The sequence below is a fragment of the Podarcis melisellensis genome (assembly GCF_964234715.1).
Source record: "Podarcis melisellensis genome assembly, chromosome: 14".
NCBI lineage: Eukaryota > Metazoa > Chordata > Lepidosauria > Squamata > Lacertidae > Podarcis > Podarcis melisellensis.
The window spans coordinates 38,345,476-38,358,316 of record NC_138546.1 but is presented as its reverse complement, the minus strand read 5'-3'; the positions used below and the strand labels follow the sequence as shown (position 1 = coordinate 38,358,316).

Here is a 12,841-nt window from a genome sequence, read left to right as displayed (position 1 = left end):
CAATCAAATCGGCCTCCTTGCCTGGGGACTCGCCTTTGCTCAGCACTTCCCAGCGGAGAGGTGACGTGGTTTTCCTTGCTGCATCCCCTTTGCCGGGTTGCTGCACTGTGGGAACCACCGCTTGAGGCTTCGTTTGGCTGCTGGCTGGGCTTTCTGCCTTTGGCTCGGAGGGGCTCAGAAGTTGAACATACCTGTGCCCAGAGGATCCCTTATTTTGGCTGCTGATCCCTTATTTTCGAGGCTGCTGGTCCCTTATTTTCAAATCTGTAAGTTGATAGCTATGCTTGCAAGTCAAACATTTTGACTCCTGAATGCCGCTAACCAGGAAATGAGTGTTCTTTTGAACTCGAATGTCCCACAGGGCTTCCACGGCTTCCGATTGGCTGCAGCAGCTTCCTGCAGCCAATTGGAAGCCACGCCTTCGTTTCCAAATGTTTTGGAAGTCGAACGGACTTCTGGAACGGATTCTGTTCGACTTCCAAGGTACCATTGTACAGGGCAATGACATCTATGAACCTACTATAACGGTTTCCAAACCTCTAATAACCAGAAAAGGCTTTATATGCCAATTCATCTCCTACACCTTATCCTCATTATTAAAATCTCCGTTCGTGTAACAAACAAACAAAAAAACTCTCATGTTAGGGAGAAGGCTAAGTTGGAACACATTCGCAACATGTATTTTAAAGGTAAAGGGACCCCTGACCATTAGGTCCAGTCATGGCCGACTCTGGGGTTGTGGTGCTCATCTCACTTTATTGGCTGAGGGAGCTGGGGTACAGCTTTTGGGTCATGTGGCCAGCATGACTAAGCTGCTTCTGGGGAACCAGAGCAGCACACGGAAACGCCGTTTACCTTCCCGCCGGAGCGGTACCTATTTATCTACTTGCACTTTGATGTGCTTTCGAACTGCTAGGTTGGCAGGAGCAGGGACCGAGCAACGGGAACTCACCCCGTCGTAGGGATTCAAACCGCTGACCTTCTGATCAGCAAGTCCTAGGCTCTGTGGTTTAACCCACAGCGCCACCCGCGTCCCTAAAGCACCATAATGCCACTTTAAACAGTTGTGGCTTCCCCCAAATAATTCTGGGAGCTTTAGTTTGTTCAGGGTGCCTCAAGTTGTTAGGCGGCTCCTATTCCACTTCCAGGATTCCCTGAGAAGATTGAACAGCTTTGGGAACTGAAGAGATAGTCACAATTAACGTTTGTTGGTTGTTTTCAGTGGGACTAAAATGTAGCCGACTTAGCTTGCATCCAACCTGGGGTATTACTGTTTTCTTCATCCAAAAGAAACCATTCAAAAAACAACAATGCTCTCTTTTGTTAGTAGAGCAGTCCCACATCCATGGGCGTAGCCAGGATTTTTGTTGGCGGGGGGAGGGCAGGCCTTTTGTTGGGGCAGGGGGCAGAACCTCAATTAGCTATGTATTTTTACTGATTTTGAGGGGGGGGCAGCTGCCTGACCCCACTCAGCTACGCCCATGCCTTAGATATACTTTTGTTTGCAAACTACCACATTGCTTAATACACAGCTACAGTTTTGTCTCCCAAGCTTCAGACACTTTGGAGACACTGTCCTTTTCCTCAGGCACTTTCAGTGAAGTTTTGCAATATGTCAATTTGATTTCCTCGTAAGATATTTTAAAACCAGCCAGTGAATAAAATAAGCCAGCTGCAATTCTGTACAACCCAGTTCCCTGGAAATCAGTCCCACTGAACTAAACAGGACTTATTTCTGCATAGGGTTGACTGTAGACCAAGGAATCCCTAATTTGTGGGGGTTTTTTAAATTACTGTACCTGTAGTCCCAGAGGTATATATGTACAGGGCAGGACTTTTAAAAGTGACATTTGATCTCCAGGACACTGGAATAGGCTCATCTGAAGCAGCATCCATTTTGTCAATGAAACTGTCAATCCCCTCTGTCTCGGAGGTCCTGCTTAAGTAATAGATAGTCACATTCTCTTCCTTCAGGACTGGAAGCACTTCTTCAATGGCTGATGCTAATTCTTTAAGGAGGAAAGAAGAAATGGTTATTTGAAGGGGGTGGGGGGAAGGCCCATTATTCAATAAAGGTTTGTGCTGTGATATTTTACTCTGAAATGTTTTTGTAGTACTCTTCATAGCATGGCCAGATGCAGGGGGGAGGGAAAGGAAAGGAAAAAGAAAAGAGTTGTGTAGAAGGAGGGAATTTCAGGAGCTGTAGCTTCGAAACCTCAGAAAAGTCATATGCCGTTGCTCATTTCCACAATGGCGGAACAAAAAGCACGGAACAAAACCTGCAAGCTACGTGGGAGATCAGCTTTTGGTGAAAAGGAGAATACAGGTCATCAAGTTACAGTGTGGTCATGTTAAATGCCACTCACTTATACAGTGGTACCTCGGGTTAAGAACTTAATTTGTTCTGGAGGTCCGTTCTTATCCTGAAACTGTTCTTAACCTGAGGTACCACTTTAGCTAATGGGGCCTCCTGCTGCCGCCGTGCGATTTCTGTTCTCATCCTGAGGTAAAGTTCTTAAGCCGAGGTACTATTTCTGGGTTAGCGGTGTCTGTAACCTGAAGCATCTGTAACCTGAAGCGTCTGTAACCTGAAGCGTCTGTAACCCGAGGTACCACTTGTAACAGGGTCCACAGCAAACATCTTGCCAAATTTATTTCTACAAATATTTAGTGGTGCCATATAAAGGAAGGCAAAATACTGCAGGGTATCAGAAACACAGGTGTCATATTTTCACGATACATCTGGAAAAAGGCTAGCCGGCGTGTTTCCTAACAATCTGAAATTGCACAATGCCTGGATTTGTGTGTCACTAGAAGGACCCTCATGAGATTGTTCATTATCAAGTGAGAGGGTTCTCCACTCCCACCTGCGTATGTCAGCTGTTCCCAATGGGAGGGTGACGCAATATCCCAGGGAATTTCCTTCCTTTTCATGCATCGTTTCTGAAAGGCTCCCATAATGACATGGAAAATGTATCTGCGGTTATCTGTGTGCTCCTGTTCCACCCTGCATGAGACACTGCCCAAAAGCCACTGTGATCTTGGTTCTCTTTTTGGAAGGCATCCCCCAAACAGGAAGTGGTGACACAGATGAGTATGGCTCAGGGGTGCGGTTGTGACCTCCAGCAGGGCCTTCTCTGTGGCAGCACCCTTATTCCTCCCTTTTGTCTCCTACATGATCATCACTTAAACATAGCATTGTTGACTTAAGCATTTTCGTCCATGCATTTAGTACAGTGGTACCTTGGTTCTCAAACGCCTTGGTCCCCAAATGCCGAAAAACCGGAAGTAATTGTTCCTGTTTTCGAATGTTTTTCAGAAGCTGAACGTCCGATACGGTTGTTGGCTATTGCTTCCGGGGTGCCTGCACCAATCAGGAGCTGCACCTTGGTTTTCAAACATTTCGGAAGTCAAACAGACTTCTGGAATGGATTATAGAATCATAGAATCATAGAGTTGGAAGAGACCACAAGGGCCATCAAGTCCAACCCCCTGCCAAGCAGGAAACACCATCAGAGCACTCCTGACATATGGTTGTCAAGCCTCTGCTTAAAGACCTCCAAAGAAGGAGACTCCACCACACTCCTTAGCAGCAAATTCCACTGTCGAACAGCTCTTACTGTCAGGAAGTTCTTCCTAATGTTTAGGTGGAATCTTCTTTCTTGTAGTTTGGATCCATTGCTCCGTGTCCGCTTCTCTGGAGCAGCAGAAAACAACCTTTCTCCCTCCTCTATGTGACATCCTTTTATATATTTGAACATGGCTATCATATCACCCCTTAACCTCCTCTTCTCCAGGCGAAACATGCCCAGCTCCCTTAGCCGTTCCTCATAAGGCATCGTTTCCAGGCCTTTGACCATTTTGGTTGCCCTCCTCTGGACACGTTCCAGTTTTTCAGTGTCCTTCTTGAACTGTGGTGCCCAGAACTGGACACAGTACTCCAGGTGAGGTCTAACCAGATTAAGTTTTGCGCTTTGGTTTTGCTGTTTATTTTGCTGTTTATTTAGCTGGGAGCGAACAATGGGAGCTCACCCCATCGCGGGAATTCAAACTGCCGACCTTCCGATCGGCAAGCTCTAGGCTCTGTGGTTTAGACTACGGCGCCACCCGCGTCCCAGCTCCAAACCCAAATGCCAGACAGTATCAACAAGAGAAGTACCATTATTCAGAACAAGGTACTGGGACATTTTGCTGTTATGTAAAGTATTAATGTAACAACAGAAGAGAAGCAGAAGAGTAGAATAGAATAGAAGCAGAATTTCCAAATTTTGTAAAAGGCAAAAAACCCCTAACCTTAAAAGGCAGACACTGCATATACAATGGTACCTGGGTTGTTGAACGTAATCCATCCCGGAAGACCGTCTGACTTCCAAAACATTTGACAACCAAGGCACAAAGGGCAGTTTGCAAAGTCAATGGAGAAAATGGAAAAACACGCTGTGGAAGCCGGTCGACTTCCGAGGCGCGTTTGAAAATGGAAGCAATTACTTCTGGGTATTCGGCGTTTGAAAACCGAAATGTTTGGCTTCTGAGATGCTCGAAAACTGAGGTACCACTGTCATTGACTCTGGCCCTGCACAGCACCCTTGGTTCTTCTAATTTCATTGCTGGCAATCTGAGGTGGTAAAACTCCGTCTGGATATAACCACTGCAAGCCCATCTAACTGAATATTTCCTCATCCAAAATATTTCTGTAGCACGTACGAAGAGAGAGTTCTAGCTGGTATTTGTGTGTTTTTTGTGTGTGTTTTTTTCTTGTATAATTTTTTTTTTTTTAAGAGAGAGTTCTAGCTAAGTTAGAGGAATTTGGGAGTTGGAACCGCCCTGAAATCTCATGCAGAAGGACGATATATGTCTAATAAAGAAAACAATAAATAAAAATACTGTAATAAAGAGCATTCAGCCATCAAAGCCCCCACCAGCAACCTTAGGTTTACCTTAGGTTTACCTCCTTTCTGAATATGAGAGAGGAGTTTTGCAAAAACCAACCAGCTTACAGCCTATGATTCTGACTTGGCAGAAGATGCTCTGAAGTAAATAATTTACACACACTATTATTTCTCTTTCTCGGGTCACAGCAATTACAAGGACAGATAAGAGAAAGGAGGGAGGAATTGCATTGCACTTCCAGAAACTATCATTTGCACAGGGAGGCTGATATCAGACCATCAGTGTATCAGATGAACTTGTTTGGTAACTTGTTTGTAGTTCTGTTTTCTTAATTCAGGTCATTGTCTAATCCTTCATTTTCCACAGGTAGGATTTTAAAACTCATAAAAAGGTAAAGGTAAAGGGACCCCTGACCATTAGGTCCAGTCGTAACCAACTCTGGGGTTCCGGTGCTCATCTCGCTTGATTGGCCGAGGGAGCCAGCGTACAGCTTCCGGGTCATGTGGCCAGCATGACTAAGCCGCTTCTGGCGAACCAGAGCAGCACACGGAAACGCCATTTACCTTCACGCCGGAGCAGTACCTATTTACGGTATCTACTTGCACTTTGACATGCTTTTGAACTGCTAGGTTGGCAGGAGCAGGGACCGAGCAACGGGAGCTCACACCGTCACAGGGATTCGAACCGTCAACCTTCTGATTGGCAAGTCCTAGGCTCTGTGGTTTAACCCACAGCACCACCCACGTCCCTTTAAATCTCATACTTTATGCCAAGTAAACAGCAATAATTATCCATTATCTCATGTAGATATGGATATATCAGCAATGTGGGCATGTTTACAAGAAAATGCAGACTAACGTTCAAATAAGATATCTCTCCTAATTATTTAACAGGGAACAAATAGCACCTTCTGCCTCCTATTTTAAGTTACTACCGTGACCTGTGTAAACCTAAGGTTGCAAGTTGTTTAACCCAATAACAGGTTACTTCCAACATTTTCAGAGCACTTTTCAAAACAAACAAAACTTGTTTAAACTTGTATGATCGTATCCAGGCGTATATTCTTATTACAAATCTCACTATTCTGTCTGTTGTTGTTTTTTTTAAAAAAATCTTAGTTATTATTTATATTCCACTTTTCCTCCAAGGAGCTCAAGGTGTTGTGCTTTACATTTTATCCTCACAACAGCCCTGTGAGGTAGGCTAGGCTGAGAGATAGTGACTGGTCCAAGATGAGCAAGCAGGCTTCATGTGGCCGAGTGGGAATTTGAACACTGGTCTCTCAGGCCCTAGCCCAGAGGTGGACTTTGGTAATCTTTCATAATATGGCGCCCTGTGCAAGGCCAAAAATTGGTGACCCCAAGTGGATCTTCTCAATTGTGCATCTCCTCAGCTCAGCACCCAGTGTGGGGGAACCACTCACACTGCTCTAAATATAGTCCTGCCCTAGACCATCACTCTAAAGGTAAAGGTAAAGGACCCCTGGATGGTTAAGTCCAGTCAAAGGCACTCATCTCGCTTTCAGGCCGAGGGAGCCGGCATTTGTCCACAGACAGCTTTCCGGGTCATGTAGCCAGCAGGACTAAAGCACTTCTGGCGCAATGGGACACTGTGACAGAAACAGAGTGCATGGAAATGCTGTTTACCTTCCCGCCGCAGCAGTACCTATTTATCTACTTGCACCGGCATGCTTTCGAACTACTAGGTTGGCAGGAGCTGGGACAGAGCAACAGGAGCTCATTCCATTGCGGGGATTCGAACCGCCAACTTTCTGATTGGCAAGCCCAAGAGGCTCAGTGGTTTAGACCACTGCACCACCCCCATCCTTCTAGACCATCACTCTAACCACTAGGCCACAGCATATAAAGTTACACGCATTTCCACTTTTATTTGTTGAATTGACACTTCCAGCTCAGTGACAAAGATCCAGCCAAACTCTTATCTCAGAACCAAAACGTCGCTTAACATTCTGACCTCAGGTTAAGTACTTAATTCATTCCGGAGGTCCGTTCTTAACCTGAAACTATTATTAACCTGAAGCACCACTTTAGCTAATGGGGTCTCCTGCTGGCGCTGCGCCACCGGAGCCCGATTTCTGATCTCATCCTGAAGCAAAGTTCTTAACTCAAGGTAATATTTCTGGGTTAGTGGAGTCTGTAACCTGAAGCATATGTAAACTAAAGTGCATGTAACCCGAGGTACCACTGTATACAGAAGCAAGTCCTAGCATAATAAATGGAATGGCTGAAAGCTTAAATCAGATAAAGCCAAGACCAAACGTGTTAGGGACAGATGTTCCCATCTGCACTGCATGCAAACAGAAATGCACCCTCTAAAACACATAGTCTTATATCAAACTTCAAAATCTCAAAGTAACTTAGCAGGAGAAAATGCAATAAAGGGAAGCAATTTAAAACTAGGAAACACAACAATGAATAATGCAAAATACATAAAATGTTTGCCTAATAAAGTGAGGGCAAGTCGTACCAAAAAATATGCAGCTATAGGAGCCAACTTAATGAGATCCTGAGTTTTAGTATGGCTAAAGTAGGGTTCCCATACGTCTGGAATTTCCCAGAATATTGCAGTCGGAAGCAGTGTCCGGGCAGAAATTGCTAATGTGTTTTTGCCCAAAAAGAATGTTTGAAAACCGGAACACTCACTTCCGGGTTTCAATTGTTCAGGAACAGATTTCTTCGGGAGCCAAGGCGTTTGAGATCCAAGGTATGGCTGTATATTATTCACATTACATGACTAAGACTGCCATATTTTTATTTGACTCTGCTCCTTAGCCTTCAATAGCCACCTGACACACAGAAATAGGGTGGCTGAAGCATTTCCTAGGCGACAGCTACCGTATTTTTTGCTCTATAAGACTCACTTTTTCCCTCCTAAAAAGTAAGGGGAAATGTGTGTGCGTCTTATGGAGCAAATGCAAGCTGCGCAGCTATCCCAGAAGCCAGAACAGCAAGAGGGATTGCTGCTTTCACTGTGCAGCGATCCCTCTTGCTGTTCTGGCTTCTGAGATTCAGAATAATTTTTTTGTTGTTTTCCTCCTCCAAAAACTAGGTGCTTCTTGTGGTCTGGTGCATCTTATAGAGCGAAAAATACGGTAAGTGGTGGGACAGAAGACAAGCCCACAGGTTCAGGCCAATGGCTGATCTAGTCCAGCACTGTTCTCAAAGTGGCCAACCAGAGACCTATGTGAAGTCCTTAAGCAATGCAAGGCCACTCTCCCCTCCTGCAATTTCCAGTAGCTGGTATTCAGAAGCATATGGCTTCTGACCATGGAGGCAGAGCAGACCCTTCATGGGTAGCATTGATAGTCTTCTCCTCCATGAATTTGCCTCATCCTTTCTTAAAAGCCATCCAAATCGGCGGACACCACTGCCTCCTGCAGCAGTGAATTCCACAGATTAACAGTGTGCTGTGCCAATAAGTATTTCTTTTGCCTGTTCTGAATCCTCCCAACATTCAGTTTCTTTGGATTTCTGTGAGTTCTAGCATTATGAGAGACAGAAGGAAAGTTTTTGCTCAGCTGGTTACAGTGTGGTACTGATAATGCCAAGGTTGCGGGTTCAATCCCTGCATGGGACGGATGCATATTCCTGCATTGCAGGGGGTTGGACTAGATCAGGGGTCAGCAAATTTTTTCAGCGGGCAGCTGGTCCACTGTCCCTCAGAACTTGTTGGGAGCCGGACTATATTTTGAAAAATAATAATGAACAAATTCCTATGCCCCACAAATAACCCAGAGTTGCATTTTAAATAAAAGGACACATTCTACTCATGTAAAAACACACTGATTCCTTGACCGTCCGCGGGCTGGATTTAGAAGGCGATTGGGCCGCATCCGGCCCTCAGGCCTTAGGTTGCCTACCCCTGGATTAGATGATCCGTGTGGTCCCTTCTAATTCTACGATTCTATCCACTTTCTCTGTGCCATTTATAACTGTATACACCTTTATCCTGTCGCCCCTTGCAGTACAGTGGTACCTCGGGTTACATACGCTTCAGGTTACATACGCTTCAGGTTACAGACTCAGCTAACCCAGAAATAATGCTTCAGGTTAAGAACTTTGCTTCAGGATGAGAACAGAAACCGTGCTCCGGCAGTGCAGCGGCAGTGGGAGGCCCCATTAGCTAAAGCGGTGCTTCAGGTTAAGAACCGTTTCAGGTTAAGAACGGACCTCTGGAACGAATTAAGTACTTAACCTGAGGTACCACTGTAGTTGCCTTTTCTTCAACCATTCCTCACAGGAAGGTTTCTTTGTCTCCTCAGTCATTTTGGTTGCCCTTTTTCGACCCTTTTAAAACTCTACAATATAATTGCAAGGCAACCATCACAGACTTGTGTAACTAATTTAATGATTCCTAGCAAGGAATTTGATCCCTAGCATGGAATTTGCCTTTTTTCACAGCTGCTGCACACTGAGTGAACATCTTCATTAAATTATTGACTACGAGTCCCAGATCCCATTACTTATTAGTCACCTGCAGGTGAGACCCCATTGGAATATACACATGAAAATAAAAATGAAAATGAAAATGTCCCAAAATGGATCACTTTACACTATTTTACATTGAATTGTACCTCACATTTCACTGTCCATTCACTCAGTTTGGATGGCTGCTTAGAAATTTCAGTTCTTCTCATATATATAATTGGATTGTCACTTATCAGTCCTCTGTTTGCCACTGAAAGTCATATTGATACTTGGTCATAACTGATTCTTGCTTCTTAATGAGCCTGTATCTACGACTCATGATTGTAAACGTACCTTTGCTCTCACTCACTACTCACACTGACCCAATGTCAAACTGCTGATAGAGCTTAATAAAAGATATGGAACGGCAACTACAGTGGTACCTCGGGTTAAGAACTTAATTCGTTCCAGAGGTTTTTTCTTAACCTGAAACTGTTCTTAACCTGAGGTACCACTTTAGCTAATGGGGCCTCCTGCTGCCGCTGTGCTGCCACAGCGCAATTTCTGTTCTCATCCTGAAGCAAAGTTCTTAACCTGAGGTACTATTTCTGGGTTAGCGAAATCTGTAACCTGAAGCATATGTAACCTGAAGCGTCTGTAACCCGAGGTACCACTGTATTCAGGTCACCCTGTCGGTGGGAATAACCTCTTTTCTCCGGAAAGTCTCCTATCCCTTTCACAGCTACATGGGAGAGAAATGCATCAGGGGACACCATGCTCCATGCCGAAAGTAAAAAAAAAGTTGCACCTGCTGAACTGCTGCCTAGCATGAAGCTTAATAATAAGGAAGCAGTTTAAAAGTGTCACCTGCATTTTATTAAGGCATAATATTGCTGTCAAAACCGTGAATAATCTTGTAGAACCTCACATTTATGGTGAGCGTGAGGATATTTTTTCTTCAAATGTGCACCCAACCGCTTCTTGTTCTTCTATTACCTCAGATGAACAATACATCATATTATTATTATTATTATTATTATTATTATTATTATTATTATTATTGCAAAACCTATTGATCAGAGGCAACAAAAGTGAAAGACAGGTGCTTCAAGGCTCCCTCCCTCAAACCTGGTTTTGAAAAAGGTTGTTTTCTATTGACTTGATGGTGTGCAACACCAAGTTACTCATTCTTCCTTCAAAGAGCTCAGCACACACAGCTCCACCATCCTTCTAGGAGCTCATACTCGCAACACCCCTGCAAGGTGGGCTAAAGCTGAGACTGTGCGCATGACCCAAGGTCACGCTGTGGGATTCTGAGTGGGTTTCCAACCACCATAGGAGCCAATTCCTAGGAGCTGAGGTACCTCCCCCCCCCCATAAAATACAGTGGTACCTCAGGTTACATACGCTTCAGGTTACATACACTTCAAGTTACAGACTCCACTAACCCAGAAATAGTGCCTCAGGTTAAGAACTTTGCTTCAGGATGAGAACAGAAATCGTGGTCTGGCGGCACGGTGGCAGCAGGAGGCCCCATTAGCTAAAGTGGTGCTTCAGGTTAAGAACAGTTTCAAGTTAAGTACCGACCTCCGGAACAAATTAAGTACTTAACTTGAGCTACCACTGTATTTGAGAGGGTCAAGGCTCCCCCAGAGTTGATGAGCATTGCCACATCATGTACACAGTGACACATCATGCAATCCATTATATCAGGGTGGGGCTTACCTGCCCCCCTCCCATATTTTATTCAAGTTGGCACCCCTGCCCATCACTCTAGGCACCAGTGTTAAATTAAATCCTGTGGAGGCCTCCACTCTAGGCAGTTGAGATCTCCAGAGGGGCCCTCACAAATTATCTCTTAATACGTTCTTGATTTTACCAACCAACCATTTTAATAAAGCTTCCAATCAGCTACTCGCGAATATTCTACTAGGATCAGGGCTCGGTGGGAACACACAACACACTAACTCACAGAAAGTTTCGTATCTGGAGAGGTCTCGTGGGAGTGCTCTAGTGGGGTAATGCTGAATTACAAAAGGTTGGTTGTAATTTTCTTTTGATCCTTGGTTGCGGGGGCCCTAAAAGGCATGGGTACTGCTAGGCGGGCGGCCATTAAAAAAAGGTTAAAAAACAGTAAAGGACCCTGGACGGTTAAGTCCAGTCAAAGGCGATTATGGGATTGCGGCGCTCATCTCGCTTTCAGGCATGACTAAACCGCTTCTGATGCAACGGAACACCATGACGGAAACCAGAGCGCATGGAAACGCCATTTACCTTCCTGCCCCAGCAGTACCTTTTCATCTACTTGCACTGGAGTCATAGCTGTCAACTTTCAGATTTTAAAATAAGGTTATCAGCAGCCTCGGGGGAAAAAAGGGATCAGCAGCCTCACCAGTCCTGGGGACAGGATATCTAACAATCCGGGATAGCAGCGGGAAACGGCGCTGGAATAAGGGAATTTCCCGCAAAAAAAGGGAAGGTTGACAGCTATGCAGTGGCGTAGCGTGGGGGGTGCAGGGGGGGCTGTCCGCACCGGGCGCAACATCTGGGGGTTAGGGTTAGGGGGCGCAAATCCATGGGTTAGGGGGGGCAAATTACTTGTCTTGCCCCGGGTGCTGACAACCCACGCTACGCCACTGCAGCTATGACCGGAGTGCTTTCGAACTGCTAGGTTGGCAGGAGCTGGTGACAGAGCAACTAAGCCACTACCAGCTGCGGGGTGGGGGGGGGGAGGAGAAGAGGAGGTCCTCACCTGGGTCTGCCAGCAGCACTTTGGCTCCGCTGCACTGGAAGCAATGCACCAAGGACCTGGCCCTGATGTTGCAGTTGAGGCAGGCCATGGCGCAGCCCAGCTTGGCGCAGCCCAGCCACAGCCACACGTAGGCGGGCTGGTTGCCCAGGAAGAGAGCCACGGTATCGCCCTGCCGCAGCCCTGCGTGCTCCCTCAGCGCCCTCGCCACCTGGTTGCTCCGCCGCTCCACCTGCTCGTAGGTGTACACCTCGTCTCGGAAGAGCAGCATGGGCTTTTGGGGAGCCTGGCGCGCCCGCTGCCTGAACACCTCCACCAGCGTCCGCGGCGGGACGCGCGAGGCGGCGCGGCGAGACCTTTGCGCCACGCGCATCAGCTGCAAGAAGAAGCCGAGATCCTGGAAGAGGTATGGACACGCCAGGTTCACCAGCAGAGGCAGCAGCAGCAGACCCGCCAGCGCCGTGTACAAGCCCGGGAACATGGTCTCGACGGCGCCTTGGGGAGGCTGGACCCCCGGCGCCAGCTCGTCGCTCCTCTCTGCCCAGGCGCGCCGAGCGCACTGAGGCGCCTCGCCTGGTTACCGGCGCAAAAAGTGACCGGCTCCTGCCAAACGAGGGGCGGGTCCAGCCAGACGGGAGCGCGCGCTCACGCTCCCTTTCTCTCTCCCGATTTCCAGCCCGCCTGTCTCCTCCAGAAGCGGATATCAGGAGTCTCAAACTTCTATTTCTTTGGCGATCACGAGTAAGATTGCCTTCCATAAACACGGTTTGGGGTT

The 12,841-nt window shown here is 46.5% G+C and overlaps 1 protein-coding gene across 2 annotated transcripts in view; it reads right to left on the bottom strand.

Annotated features, from left to right (window-relative positions):
- Positions 1-12,625, bottom strand: part of SLC27A2 (solute carrier family 27 member 2) — a 35,712-nt gene extending 23,087 nt beyond the window's left edge. Inside the window, exons 1-2 of one of the 2 annotated variants that reach the window (XM_081888559.1) lie at positions 12,070-12,625; positions 1,800-2,009 (exon numbers count right to left, since the gene is read on the bottom strand). In XM_081888559.1, the coding sequence (XP_081744685.1) occupies positions 1,800-2,009; positions 12,070-12,547 (688 nt within the window). In that variant the 5' untranslated portion in view covers positions 12,548-12,625. The remainder of the gene's footprint in view (positions 1-1,799; positions 2,010-12,069) is intronic. The other variant, XM_081888560.1, reaches the window with a different exon arrangement.
- Positions 12,626-12,841: the final 216 nt, after the last annotated feature.